The sequence below is a fragment of the Chaetura pelagica genome, unplaced genomic scaffold (assembly GCF_000747805.2).
Source record: "Chaetura pelagica isolate M959 unplaced genomic scaffold, ChaPel_1.0 scaffold8, whole genome shotgun sequence".
NCBI lineage: Eukaryota > Metazoa > Chordata > Aves > Apodiformes > Apodidae > Chaetura > Chaetura pelagica.
In genome coordinates, this window is record NW_009954544.1 from 1,918,654 (window position 1) to 1,934,011 (window position 15,358).

The 15,358-nt window shown below is 38.8% G+C and overlaps 1 protein-coding gene across 1 annotated transcript in view; it reads left to right on the plus strand.

The window, feature by feature from the left end:
- The first annotated feature begins 4,940 nt into the window (after positions 1-4,940).
- Positions 4,941-15,358, plus strand: part of FBXO11 (F-box protein 11) — a 65,863-nt gene continuing 55,445 nt past the window's right edge. Inside the window, exon 1 of the mRNA XM_010004982.1 lies at positions 4,941-5,042. Within this exon, the coding sequence (XP_010003284.1) occupies positions 5,009-5,042 (34 nt within the window). The 5' untranslated portion in view covers positions 4,941-5,008. The remainder of the gene's footprint in view (positions 5,043-15,358) is intronic.

The following is a 15,358-nucleotide window of genomic DNA, read 5'->3' on the forward strand; positions in this document are numbered from 1 at the left end:
GGGTTTTTTTTGTTGTTTTTTTTTTTTTTCCTTGAAGGCGAGATGGGGGTGGGATCGGAGGAGACATTTTGCATGTCTTATCTGGTGGATTGGGTTTTAATGTTTTTTTTATGCGTTGGCTGTCACAACTCTGGCGTGATGGAGGAGACCGGTCTGTGGTGCAGTTTTAGATGTACAGACGTCTTTTTAAAATAATAAAAAAATGCCCCAAACAACCCACCTCATTGTCATCTGAATGTCTTTTGTTTGAGTATCTAGGATACCACATCGAGAACAAGGTATTTTAGCTATGGAGATGCATCGTGATAAATATTCTAGTACGTTTTATGGAATCAAAACATAAGCAAATGAAGTAAAGAACATTTAATCTGAGGAAGTATTTTTTATTCTCCATTCCTCCCCCCTCTCCTCCCTCCCCTTCCTTCCCCCGCCCCCCCCTCATTGGTCAGAGCAAAGAATGTTACCCAGACCAGATTGCTGTGTATATAACTAGAGGATGTGATGTCTTATGCCCAATTATGGGTCTTGAGTAAACCTTCCAAAATCTTTAGTAATTGTGTAATTAAAATTACTTCTCTAGTATACAGACATTTAAAAACAACAACAACAACAAAAAATTAAAGGAAATTACTTTCTTCTCTCAATGACATGAACTGAGGACTTTATTCATCAGTATTCCATATGCAGAATATAGAATTTTTCAACCCCACAGTTTACCTGTTCTTTTAAACAGAGGAAAATACAACTTCCAAAGGCATCTGGTGTCCTAATGGATTAAATGCTCTGATTATTCAGTTTTACATTAGACTGCCTGTCTCTGTTCATATATTATTAATTTGCTGAAGATACAGGCAGAAACTTTTTCTGTAAAAATACAAAGCTGTAATTTATTTGTTTTACTGTGACATTTTGTGGAACATTTTGTGATTCACGTATTTTTATTTTTTTATATTGTTCGTTACTGCTAAGTGGTGATAAAATTAAAACAAAATTAAGTTCCACAGCTTGCTGAAATTACTCTTCCATATAGATCACCGCTGGCTTTTTCCTTGCGTTTTTGAAGGTCACTTGCACTGGGTCTGACTTGCCCAAAAATTTATCAGTGGCATTAGGGTCTTCTGTTATTAGTGTTATATTGACAATTGGAGTGTCTCTAGTGCAGTTTTTAGTCCTATCTCAGAACCTGCAAGGTCTGATCCACCATCTCTGGAAGCTTATGCCAGTTCTACCTGTGACTTTGATTGCTTTGTGCAGGGCTGTTACTGTAAAAGATGATGAATAATGCTACTAAATTATAAGCCAATATACTAGGGTTAGACTGTATCACACAGGTCAGTGGTGACTTTTTTCACCTTTATTCTCAAGCAATGTAGGTCATCTTAAGAAGAGCTGTAGAAAAGAAGCAGTATGAGTTATTAGGAATGGGTTTCTATTAAATTCAGATTGAAATTTGGTTTTTAAAAATTGTGTTAGATAATGTGAGTGCAGCTGTGATTAAAAAAAGATTATTCTTTGTTGTTATTAATTTCTCTCCTCCATATTTCAGCACAGTACTTATAAGTACGAATATCATGGACAGAGTGGATAATGTAGCACATAGTTACTCTTTGGAACTTGTTTGCTATCATTAAAGTAGGTTGCTCAGTAAAATGTGTACTAGGTATTGAGCTTTATGTATTATTTAGTGCTGTGTAAGTAGACAATGTTTTGCAACTGTGTAACAGCTGGTAGATTTTTTTCACTACTGGGAAAAAAATCAAGTTGTGATTCCTGTTCTTAATAAATAGATGACTAGGGAAAAAATGGCTTTATAAAAATCCTCCTCAAAGGTTCCTTGTAAGGGTTTAAAAATTCTACAAAACTGTGTTTTATACTGTGAAGGGATTCTTATTTTAATGCGTTTTGTGTGTGTAGGATGAATAGATCTAATGAACACGTAATCATGCTATCTGTATTGTATATTGATAAACAATGCTAATATACCTGTATTCTGATTCATGGAGAATTGAGATCAGAACTGATTGCAGATAAAAAACTTTTCTCCCCAAACTCACTGTGTTGTACAGCCAAGATAAGATGTCATCAGGATGTACTTCCCAAGATGTTATGCCTTATGTTCTGCTGTTCACACCTCCCTCCATCTAAATTAGTCACTCTGGCTACACTATGCTACTTCTGTTTTACCTTCTCCCTCCTGGTCTCTCCTCAGTCACCCATGGGGCTGCCAGTGGTTTATTCTGTGTTTTTGGAATTCTGCTTGAAGGGTACAGAATAGATGGGTCCTTTCATTTTATTCAGGAGGATGATCTGCCTAAAAGGAAATCTGGACTGGGTGATGTCTGTGTTTAAATATTCCTGTGTTTGCTTATAGTAGTTTTTTTTTTTTTTTTCCTTTAGTTTTGGCTACACTCTTAGGAAGAACACACGTATATAAAAAGATGATCCTGTCCAGAATGGAGCTAAAACAATCAACCTCAGAGCTATCACATTATTTTTTTTTTCTTGTTTCTGTTTTTCTGAAAAATAATAACTACATTAATGCATATGTTCTTCTTTGTAACATCTGCACATTACTGGATATGGTACTAATAAGGTTCTGAGCTTATCTCCAGTATTAAGTGCTTTTAGGGTTGGATCCTGTGTACTGTTAAGTACCAAACATGTAGCACCATGGCAGCTGCCTCTGTCACAAGCCTGCGCGTTCCTTTTACGTGGTAGCGGTGTCCATGTGACGAGGCAGCGATCTGGCTCCGGAGCTGCCTGCGCCAAAAGCTAACTGCCTTTTTTTTTTCCCCAGGTTGATTTTTGGCACAAGCGAAAGTACAAGGGCAGGGATAACACTGAATGCCTGTGGGTGTGGTGGGACTGTGGCAGCTCCTATGTAGATTGGGTTAAGATGGGTCAAACGTTCAGAGTAGCACATACAGCTTGCAAATTTACCTTGCAAGCTTGCTTCCCCCTATCCCCCTATCTATTTTCCAAAGAATACAAGATTTTGAAACAGCCGTACAGTCTGTCTGTCACTCTGCAGCTTCTGAACTTGTTAGCTCATTTCAACCAGATTGGATAAAGGGGTGTGAAATTCTTAACTTTTGTGGGAATTATCATAGAATCATAGACGGGTTTGTGTTGGAAGGGACCCTAAAGAATCATCTCGTTTCAACTGCACTGCATGGGCAGGGACATCTCCCAGTAGATCGGGTTATTTGAAGCCCCATCCAGCCTGGCCTTGAACACTTCCAGGGATGAGGCATCCACAACCTCCCTGGGCAGTATGTCACCACCCTCACACTAAAGGATTTCTTCCCAATGTCTAATCTAAATCTACCCTCTTCAGTGAGGGAAAGACTTACCCTCCTTACCCATTCTAAGAAGCAGCAACCAGCTGGCCTGTCAGCACACAAGGTAATTTAATTCGTTGTTTGTCTATATAGGGGACATGAGGGCTTGAAAGAGAAGGGAGAAATACTAGGTTAAGCTGTGTAAGACATAGACCTGTAGAAAGTAAGCTTGTGTAGATTTCTTGCTCACAAATATTGAATTTTGTAATGCTGAGATGAATATTTCATGAAAGCTAAGTAGTCTTTATTTGGCCCTATTTGAAGTGCATGTATGTAAGCATATGTTACGTTTATTTTATTTTATTTTTTTAATACATGCACCAAAAGGCTTATATTGGTGTGTGCTGGGCTGTAATAGTGACTTAACTAAATTACTCTCATTTAAAGCAAATGCCCAGACTTGCATCAAGATAGCTAAATTGACTCAGTTTTTGTAGGGTCATCCTTACGGAAAAAATGTCAAGAAGTCAGACATCAGTTGTTCCAGGTGGAATGAAAACTAATTCATACTTTTCCATATTCCTTAAAATAAAGTCCTAGCCTGGGAAAAGATACATTTACATATGGATATGTAATCCTTGTTTCTCCAATTACAAGTTTTCAGAGTCTATATTATAGATAAAAGTTTAGAATCTATAAACTTGGTACTTTAAGTACAGCTACTATTTGCCAAAACCTGATTCTGTGTGAGTAAAAAGGAGTGTCTGGGTACCTCTGTTGTTCTTTACGTAGGACAAGTGCCTAAATTTATACTAAAGCTTTCTGTCTCATTTGGAGAGATCAAAATCAAGTGTATTCTTGGTATACACAGTAAAGTTCATTGCCCATAGTTTTGATCTGTTTTGGTCATTCATAAGACTATTAACATCTGTTACAGTTTCCCAGAAATACTGATGTATTTAGTTGGTTAGTTTTGTGTTAAAACAATGGAGCCAAATGGTTTAAGTGAAGAAGTAGTGAAGTTTCCTACGTTGGTCTGTTTGATATCTTTCTGCTTTGGGGGTTATGCTCTGTGCTGTCCTCGTGCTGTGATGCTTCCTGGGACAATCGCAGTTATGGAGTAGGCCAAAGCTGTCCAGGCTTTTACTGCAGGTGGGCAGGGCATTAAGCATAATAAACATTATGTGTGCTGGATACAGAGGATTTAATGTATATGCACAGAACTGGAGCACTGAGAATGTAAGGCTTGCAGCTTGCTTTACACTGGCAGTTTCCTCACCAGCACGGTGAATCTGGTTATCAGCAGGTTCTGACTTTGCAGTGCTGATGCAGAGTGACTGCTGGGCGTGTGTTTATTCAACATGTTAAGCACATCTACTCTAGCACATACACTGTGGTATCGTTGGGAAGGCCAGGTGGCAGCCAGAGGGGGCTGCTACTGCTGTGACAAGTAATTTGGCCCACCCTTTGCTTTGCGTGCATCTCACGTCTGTAAAGAGAGTGAGTATGCACCAGGTGTGTTGTAATGTGGGTCACCTGTGGCAATGCCTAAACTTCCTCTTAGAGCTTGTGGCTGTGAACTGGTTGGTTGGTTAGGAAGGGGAGGTAGTGTGCTTCTCTAAGATTTCTAAATTGTGCTGTTTAAATATATTTAGCCTGATATATTAGGAAAAGTAAATCAGAGCTGTGTAATGTGTGGACAATAAAAGCAAAGAAGAAAGGAGAACATGACTGAACTGACAGGAATTGAGAAAATGAAAGGTTTGTTCATTACCTAATCCTATCATGATTTCTGGTTGTTAAGCACTTCTGTTTGTTTCTTGCTTATGTTTGTTTCTCTCTTCAGCACTTGAATAGGAAGAGAAGCATCCTTGGTTATTTTTATTATAGTTCACCATACTAAATTGTAGTATCTGAATATAGCCTAGGATTTTAGTTTTGAGTCTTTCAGTTCTTGATGAAATGGGGAGAAGAAAGTAAACTAAACTATACTGTGAAGCTACAGAACATCTATAAAAATTTTGCTTTTATAATATATTGCCATATATATTTCTGATTTTATACTATATAATATTTTTTTTAAAGACTTCTGAATTCTTGTTAAAAGAAGAGAGCAAGATCTAGATGCCAATTCTAAAGTAACGGTGGCACTCTAGAGGAATCTCCTATAATTTGAATTGCACTTCTTATTAGAAAGTGTAGTGAGCTTTGAGCTGATAAAAATCTCTGAATCTGGAATACTTCTTAAAAGATAACTTGCATAGCAGTTATTGTGGTTCTTCTGAATAACTAAGTTCTGCTGGTTATGCTGTTGCCTGTGTAAGATGTTGTTTATCCTTTCATAGAAGCTGGGAGGACACAGACAAGCAGCAAATGAACACTTGTAAAGCAGTTATTTCAGCAGGCTTTTAGGAACTATTTTTTAAGCTCTCCTCCAAGATACTTCTTTTAGTTGCATTCCAACAAAATGACTAAGAAATTTTAGAGTCTGGATGCTGGAGGAAGGGGTCATCCCTTTATTCCTGCTTCTAGCCCCATGTTCTTATCCTCTGCCTTGCATTAGAACTAGGAGGTCTCTAAAGCATATCACCACGGAAACTAAGGCTCCAGACGACCCTGAATACTATCTGCTGTTCTAGCTCTTTGAACTAACTATCTTCAGAATTTGGTGAGTTCTTAAGAGAAGTAGTCATCAGGTGTGCAGTTGGGAGTGGGAGGAAAGAAGTAGGACTGCTGCTCATTCCAGCAGCAGCTACCCCTCAGATTGGTTTAGCTGTCAAGTGAGACTGGAGCTGTGCATGGTGACTGGCCATGGTCCTCTTTGTTGGAGAGGAGCTGTTGAAGTGCTGCTGTGGCTTTGTCCTCTGATACATACAATGAAAACTGCTGTTCATTGTAGCAGAAACCTGTGGTTTCCACTCCATTGCCAGGTTCATCAGGTCCCTCCTGATGTCTTAAATGTGAGAGTTCAGGCACTGTTTTGTTCTAGGAGCTCAAACTGCTGCATAGTTGTTTTCTGCCTAGAAACGTTGTTGCCGAGGCTCCTGTGTTTGTTTCTGGTAAGTGGCCGTATGTTCTCCAGTCTACTTAGTTTATTCAGCAAAAGCATATACAAATATAATTCCAATACATAATGGCTATTACTGGTATTCCAATATCAAAATAATAGTAGCGTTTATCTTCATGCAACTGTTTCTGTGTTCCAAAGAACTGATTCAGCTGTATAGCTTTACCATGTGAGCGCCAGTCTAATGCTGATATAAAGTTTTTCCATCCTGTTTGACTTCATTTAGCTTGGTAGGTATTAGGATTAGGGTTTTTTATTTTATGATATTTTTTGCAATTACTATTTTTTTAAAATTAATTAAACCTCATATCAGAAATTGCTTTTGGGCTGGGAAAATACTAGGGTTGAACAGTAAGAGTACATGTGGGTTTATTCTAGCTGTAGGCCACTGGAAGGCTACTCCTCATCATATTCTGGAGAACTCTAGTTCCTAGCTCCCAAGCACAGCATGGAGAAATGAGCAGTCCTGGGAATCGGGTGGGAAGAAAAAGCTTTGCTTTTGTCCTACTGTGAATTGCCATTACAAGGCAAAATTAACAACTATACTTGCAATTATTATACTTGTTTTAAACAGCCACTATCTAGACCAGCGGAAGAGCTGAACTTGCAGTCTCATGATCATCATGCTTTGTGCATGCTTTTTTTTACCAAAGGACTGGTTAGCATGAATAGGTCACGTTACAGTAACTCTTTCCTTTTGTTAATCCCAGTTTGTAGTGTTTGGAAATAGCCTGTTTGCCTTAAGGGCTCTGATTCGTGGTTCTCTTCTGTTGCTTGTTTCTAGTTTAGACATCTAGAAGCAAAGGTTTGAGGATTTAGCCTCTTGCTTTCTGAATAGAAGTGAATTGTAGCTCTACAGCTGGTCTAAATTTCAAGCTATCTTTGCATTTGGACAGGTTATTGTGGGATGACAGGTTACCATATGTCAGCTGATCTGTGGTATCTGATTCACAGTGATTGTTCATGTCTATGCTCTTAGCCTGTGGCAAATGGAAGGTAATTTGAGTTAGCTTGACCCTCTTTCATTATGTTCTCTCAAGGCACTCCCTTCTCCATGCAGATTGTTAGACCTGCTGGAGTGCCTTGGCTAAAACAGTAATGTAGTTTCTGTCTCCAAGCTAGTTTGGGTGTACCTATACAAGAGTAAGATGAGGACTTCACTACAGTTTCCTGTGCTGTTGCTGTTTTGAGGCAATTCCTTGCTGAAGTGCTACGAAGATGCTACCATGAAAACCACAGATGTTATAATTACCAGGAGCATTTTTCTTTAGCAACACTTAGGAAAGCTTTATTGGTGCATTTTAAAACCCCACAAAAGTTGTATATTTCGCAGTAGCTTGCTATGCTTCTTTCTTCTTTTTAAAGAAGTAGGTTTTACTTCAAGTTCTTTCAGAAGATGCTTGGTAACTGAAATAATTCTAACACTTTAGTGATGCTTTTGGATGTTGTGATTCAAAGGCCACTGAAATCCTGAATGGCTGAAAGATTCCCATTGACCCGAAATGGCACTTGAATTTGATCTGAAATTGCATGAAAGGTAAAACAATTTATTTTCATTTTAGTGCTTTTTTCTTATTTCAAATTTGATTTTACAACAGTAAATATAGCTATCTAGTCTGGTTCATCAATATTTATTAAAAACATAAAGTGCTACTTAAATGCATATGGAAAAGTACTTTTTTTCAGTAATCAGATATTGCCACCGTCTTGCTGTCTTTCTGAATTTCTTAGGCTCCTAAAGAGAAACTCAGAACTGCCTTTTGAATCTACTTCATTTCCACTTCTCCCACAGATTAATCCTGCTTAGTTAATTATTACACTACTGATCTTATGTGTTTATGGCAAATATACATTTTTCAATCTTGTTTGGCCAAGGAAAGTTTTTTAAGGAGGTATTGGGTAAAATTTAGGGTTCCTGAGCTGCTTGTACTTGGATTTCAGCCTTCTTAAGACATAAGCCTTGGTGCAATCTTGTAGTTTCATGAGAAATAGTTGTGAAAATCTGTCCACATACCTTTAGAAAAAAATTGAATATCAGAATAATAGGAAATATTTTTAATTTTTCTAAGAGCCGAGGACAAAATGGCTGCTTTTTGGCTAAATAGGCCTTTCCTGACTATTGGGAAAGCAAGAAACCAGAAAGATGACTCAAATGTTGTTGGGTCATCAATTGTAATTGTGTGTTTTAGCTGTTCAAAATAATGTTTGCTATTTCCTGCAGTTGTTGCTATCTTGAAAGAGGAAGGACAGCAGCTTTGCTTAAATGGTTGTTACATTAGTCTTTGGCTAAATGTGACATTTCACCTTTCTCTGAAGATGGCAAGATCTGTGACTGTCTTTTTTTGACTAATGGTTCTTTCCCTTCACCTTCTTCAACAGACATCAAAGATCACATACTCAAAATAACCCAGAGTTTACTCCGGAGTTTCACCTGCTCGGTTTTGGGCTGTACTGACTGCAAGTGCCCAAGTCAAAATTGTGGATAGGGACAGGACATAGCTGAGCTCCATCCTTAATGACCTTCAGAGTTGCAAGACTGAAGGTCCAGGGTGATTGCAGTATATGAAAATGAGTAATGGCTTTTCAGTCACAGAAGAACCATTTTATTCAGATCCATTTGGAGCTTCCTTGCTGGCTCCATTTTTAACGCTGCAAAGCTATATAGTAATTGAGCCTCTGAGGCATATGCTTCAGATTGTTGTTGAGAGAACCTCCTTCAGCACAAGTTGTGCAGTCGTTTGGCTAGCTAGGCATCAGTGGGAAGGCAGGAGATAAGTGCTTTGGGCTACTGTTGCTGCCTGGATGATTAGAAGAAGAATGGGTGTGATTGTGATAACAGGTAATAACTGAATGACTTCAGGTGGCCTTTGGTAATGAGTTTAGACCCTATCTTGCCAGATTTCTTAGCAGCAGCTGCTCATTGATCAGTATCTTGTGATCAATTATCTGCTGATACACTTGACAATATCAGTATGGATGCTTGCAATTGTCAGATTTTACCTGAATTTAAATGGTTTATGTAACTGAAAAAGGCAAACCTGAGTAGGTTCAGAGGGTGTCTAATGAAGCTCAGTTCTGAAGACAGTCATCATAGTACTTGTCCTTGTGCTGCTGGATTTCCCATTTTGTCTAATTTGAACAACAGAGCTTACTAACATTAAGTGTTAACAGGAAATAGTATTTTCTGACATCTCTTTCTTATCTAAATCTCTTTTTTAAATGCCAGAGAAGAAGAGGTAAAGTCATTTTTATTTTTAGTTATTGTCAAAATAATAATGTATTTTTAAAGGAAAATATATTGGCCATGCTAATGTTGAAATAAGCACATCTTTTAGGGAATTCTTGCATTAGTATGGCTGAAAATAAAATTAGTATGAAGGAGGTATAGCTTACTTGTAAGAATGTAAATTATGGGGGGGAAGAATGGAAAATGAATGTTAAGCAAAATTTTATTTTAAATTTTCAATATTGATATTATGTGGTAGTCCAGTTTAAGATCAGTTTTTGCGTTCACTTAATGAATTTTACAGATTATTTTTCTGGGTAACGTTTTTTTCAAGAAACTCTCTGGAAACAATTACCATTTCCATAATGAGCGAGTTTTAAATAATAAGAAAAATAGAGTAAGTGGTCTGTGTTAGTATCTTCGTGATGTTTTGATGTAGTCACTAAAATTATGTCTATACACTGTACATTAAACATGTACTATGATTTTTCTTTATATGTATGGTTCTGTTGGCAGAAAGGTTATTTTTTTCTGGAATGTACTGTCTGTGCGTTATGGTGGGTGGGGGAGCTGCTTGAGCCTGCTAAAGTTTTCTTTTGTAAGATTTCTAGGGTATATATTTAGTCTTTCCCCCAAATTCTTTAGGACTGCAAAAGTGGCCAAATATATTATAGAAGATGAATTCTGATTCCTCTAGTTTGTGAAATCAAAATACAGTTTGAGAAAGGGGCTAAGAAAGATAGATCAGAATGGCAAGATTTGAGAATTTAGTATCCACAAATCCTGCTTGTCTTGCTTTTGTAGATGTTTAAAAAAAACAAACAACCAACCTGCTCCTTTTTTATTAATGTGGATAAGTGATACATTCTCTCCTAAGGCATGGGTCTTCCTCCCTGCCATCTGTGTATGGAGACAAAATTCTTAAATATACCTTTCTCCAAGCCTATCTGGCAAAGTCTCCCCACCTGTTAGTGAGAGTCTCTGGAAAAGACTTAATTATCTCGAGGACTTAAATTAAGTAAGAAATTACTTTTATTAGTGACTCTCTTCTAAGAGTAAACTTGTATGTCTACATATTTAATTTTTTTTCCTTCAAAGTATGTAATTCATTTGTTCTTTGTTTCCCCTTTTAGTATTTCTAGTAACAGTAACACAGTGGGTGGAGTGACCTTAAAGAGCAGTTTCTAGTCCAGAAGGTTCCTGGTTTACCAATCTCTTCACAGAAATCCTTATTTTTGTATAGTCTAAGAGTATACTTGGGCAAGAGCTGTTCAAGCTTTCAATGATGTAAAAAGATACTAATCAGTACACTCAACATTAATCCTTCCCTTCTGCCTGAAGGTTTTGCATTCGGATTGCAGGAAATTTGGGAAGTGTCTCTTATCCTGCTGTTTCTTACACTGATTCTTGTGACAGCCTAGAGTTATTTCAGATGCTGGTAAAGGATCCCTTTGTTTTGCTAATGTGGGTATTTGACTTACAGTACTCTTGTGTCTTGCAGGCTTTCAGTTTTGTCTGTAGCTGTCCTCTTGCACACCTGGGATGTGAAGTGCAGTTGTTCTGACTTCAGCAATGGGAAATGAAAGCATAAAGAAATTACATAATCTGCCCAAAGTCTCCGGAGAAGTCTGTAGGCATGGTTTCACCATTGGTTTATGCAGTGTAGTTGCAGATGGCCACCAAAAAGCAAAGCACCACTGAGAAGTTCCTTCTTCCTTCCTTTGGTTTTAGTTTACCTATACAATCACTTGCCATTGGGCATGGGAGGTGGTGGAAAGAGGTCTGCACTCTGCTTTGCAGCAGTATTATACTCTTAAATTGGCTTAATTTTATTGTGGAACCACATCTGTGGCAAATTGTGGAACTGAACATGATGCTCCCATATTACTGTAGCTGGCAGTCTAATTATGAACTAGAGGGATCTTGACAGGCTTGAGAAGTGGGCTTGTGCAAGCTGCATGAAGTTCAACCAGGCCAAGTGCAAGGTCCTGCATCTGGGTTGGGGTAGTTGCAAGCATAAATACAGGCTGGGTAGAGAACGCATCAAACAGTCTGGGAGGAGGAGGACTTGGGGGTGATGGTGGACAAGAAGCTCAACATGAGGCAGCAGTATGTGCTTGCAGCCCAGAAAGCTGACAGTGTCCTGGGCTACATCAAAAGAAGTGTAGCCAGCAGGTCAAGGGAGACAATTCTCCCCTTTTGCTCTCATGAGACCCCACCTGCAGTGAGAGGACAAGGAGTAATGGCTTTAAACTGGAAGAGGGGAGATTTAGGCTAGACATTAGGAAGAAATTCTTAAGTGTGCGGGTGGTGAGACACTGGAACAGGTTGCCCAGGGAAGTTGTGAAATCCCCATCTCTGGAATTGTTCAAGACCAATTAAGGTCCCCTCCAACTCAAAATATTCTGATTCTTGGTACAATACCTGTCTTCTTTTTGAATTTATTTCAGTGCTCAGCTTGTTCCAGGATAAAAACCGAATGGTTGAACTGGGAGGTGTTGCTCTCAGTTGTCATTTGTCCTGTGCTCCCAGCTGATCCATGTTCAAGGCAAGGATCACTGAATGGCACAAAATATGGTTGTGCTGATGCTTTAATCTTCCAGAGCAGCATGTTAAGGTAAATGGGAATTGCAGTTGGCTGACTTAATTACTCTAGGCTGAAGACTGGAGCTGCTCATGAATTGCCATGCGAGCTGTATTGCCATCTGTCATTGGGGCAACAACTTGTATTTTAAGGGGCAGCTGCCAGGGTTGAGGCTTGCTTCAGCCGGCAGGCTTTTTGATTTGGTGCTACATGTCAGTCAGAGCCCTTGTTTGTTGGTAAGAGAGTAGGGATTGCCTTAATTGTTTGTGCAATTAATGTAAAAAATCTCAAGAGGAACAGTGTGCATTTCTGTGAGAATAAATTAAGTTTGTATAGCTTGCATCTTATGTCCCTTATAGGCTATTTCTTGTGGTTTTGAGCTATAACAATAATGTGACAATTGTGAAGCCATAGGTGTGCCTGTGGGTGCACTGAACCATACAGTCAAGAAAATTGCACATTCCTACTAAAATGCAGTGTTATATTGTGAAAGTAGAAACACTGAAGGAAACAGGTTGAGAGACACAATGTACAGAAAGGATCATGTGGAAGATTCATACAGTTAGATTTTGCACTAATTCTTTAGCAGCTCTATCTTACAGGCTCCTGAGTAAGAACGGGAGAACTCTAGATGGTTTTGATTGTATGGACACGTTGCTGTGAGCAGAGAGAGGAAAAAAACACTAATAACTTAATTTTAAATATGGAAGACTATGCAGGTTTATGAAAGGTACTTGTTGGGAAAGCAGTGGAGAAAACACTGTAGTTAGCAGTCAAACAATATATTGCTTTTAAGTTGAAATGCTTGGAATATTTTTATCAGAAGAGGGGGTACTGTTCGCTCTCTTTGTTTGGCTGATTGGCTTTTTTTATTTTGTTTTTTCAACTTTCAGGAAGTCTCAGGGAGCCCAGGTTAGCACTTTGCATTGGCTCTTGCATAACTCTTAACTTCTAAGTCTAACTATTATTTGTTCATTGCATACAGCCAGCAGATATGCTGGGTTAGAGGGAAGGAAACAGTGTAACTTTAAAAATGGATTCTTAGTGCTCAATCATAATCGGGACTGGTGCAGATGATATTCTGCTCTAACCTAAACCAGCTGTTGGCTGCTATAAAAGAACCCATTTAAAGTTAGCTGGTGTACATGTGCTCTGTCCACTTCTCTCCACTTCTCTAGTGCAACCACAGACTGTTAAAGGGACTACGTGCAACATACATTACAGAATCACAGGATGTCTTTGGTTGGAAGAGACCTTCAGGATCCTGTAGGCCAACCTTAGACCTAACACCTCAAGCTCACCACTAAACCATGTCCCTAAGCACCAGTTCCACATGCTGTTTAAATGCCTCCAGAGATGGTGACTCCACCACTGCCCTGGGTGAACTATTCCAATGCTTAACAACCCTTTCAGTGAAGAAATGCTTCCTAATATGTAAGGTAAACCTCCCCTGGCGCAGCTTGCATCATTCCCTCATATCACATGTCACAAGGGAGAAGAGGCTGTCCCCTCATTGCTCCAACCTCCTTTCAGGTTGTTGTAAAGAGCAATGAGGTCTCTTCTCCAGACTAGACAACCCCAACTCCCTCAGCTGCTCCTCACAGGACTTGTGCTGTAGGGCCTTCACAAGCCTTGTTTCCCTTTCTTGGACATGCTCCAGTACGTCTATGTCATTCCTATAGTGAGGGGCCCAGAACTGAACACAATATTCAAGGTGTGAGTTCATCAGTGCTGAGTGCAGGAGTATGATCATCTCCCTCTTCCTGCTGGCCACAGTGTTCCTAATACAAGCCAGGATGTCGTTAGCCTTCTTAGTCACCTGCACACACTGCTGGCTTGTATCTGGTTGACTGTCAACCAGTACCACCAGGTTCTTTTCCAACCACACATTGCCAAGTCTGTAGCTTACCATAGGGTTGTTATGACCCAAGTGCAGGACCCAGCACTTGGCCTTGTTGAACCCCATACAATTAACCTTGGCACACATTGATTGGCTTTGTGGTGGGACAAAATGCTGGTATCGTTTCAGAAGCTGTCACAGTGTGGATTGTGCCTTTCCAACATTTAGAGAATATTGGCAGGGCCCCTAAGCTGTGAAGGTTCGAGTCTTATGAACATACAGTAGGACATGTATGAATCATATCCTTATTGCTACATGCAGCTCAGAGAAGAGTCTGGAATTAAAATTTTCTGTAGAAGCTGTCCTATTGAATTGTCATTTGCTAGGTGAAAACTTTTTTGCTTTTGGATGTCGTGAAGCATTTGTCTTTAATAATTGCTTAAAATTTCCAGGAAGTTATATTAAGTTCTCTATACTTCTCAATCTGAAAAAAATATAGTTGATTAAAAATATATATACATAATGACTTGGAATAAAAAGTTACAATTGTAAGTATGAGGAAGGGCACTGACAAACTTGTACTCATTTATACTTGCAAAATGGATTTCAGTGGCACTTTCAAAATTACTTCTGGTGTTATTATTTCTGACAAAGGATTTGCGTCTCCAGTTTGAGATGTTCAGGTCTGTGGCTTAGTTGTCTTGATTTTGATCTTGACTCTTGTGCCATGCTTCCTAATAGATACGTTAGAGGTGGTTTTATGTCATTTGTAGTGTTGAGTGGGGAGAATGTGGTGGTGTGGGTTTTTCCTCCCCTTTTTATTTCAAGTTTCTTCTTTGTTGGAAATCCAGAAGTCTTCTGTATTTACAGTGAACAACTAGTGCACAGTAAGGTTTGGCTTTACAGAAGATGAAAATTCAGTTTGAGCTGCTCTTTACTGAAGATGTCTGCAGCTCTGTATTTGTCCTCTAAGGGTACCAACCAGATCTTTTTTGGCACTTGTGTCAGTAGCAATTTTATTGCGGTATTGGTTCTTTGTATGATTTTTTTCTATTCCTAACATTGTCATAGCTGAAGGTTTGCAGATCTTCAGCTACAATCCATTGCTTTTCATTAAAGGAAAGCTCCTCTCCTTTCCTTTTTGTTCCCTAAAGAACACACAAAATATTTTTAAAAGGCTGTTTTCTTTTGCCTAAAAATCCAAGCTGAAGTAAACAAACTGGAGTTTGTTTTTTAAATGTGTGTGACTTTAATTTTACTTGTTTGAGGCCACCAGCTCTCAAGCATGAAATGTTATTAACAACTTTTTTTCGGAACATGTTATGCTACCTTACAGCTCTTTGATTTGCTTGCAGGAATG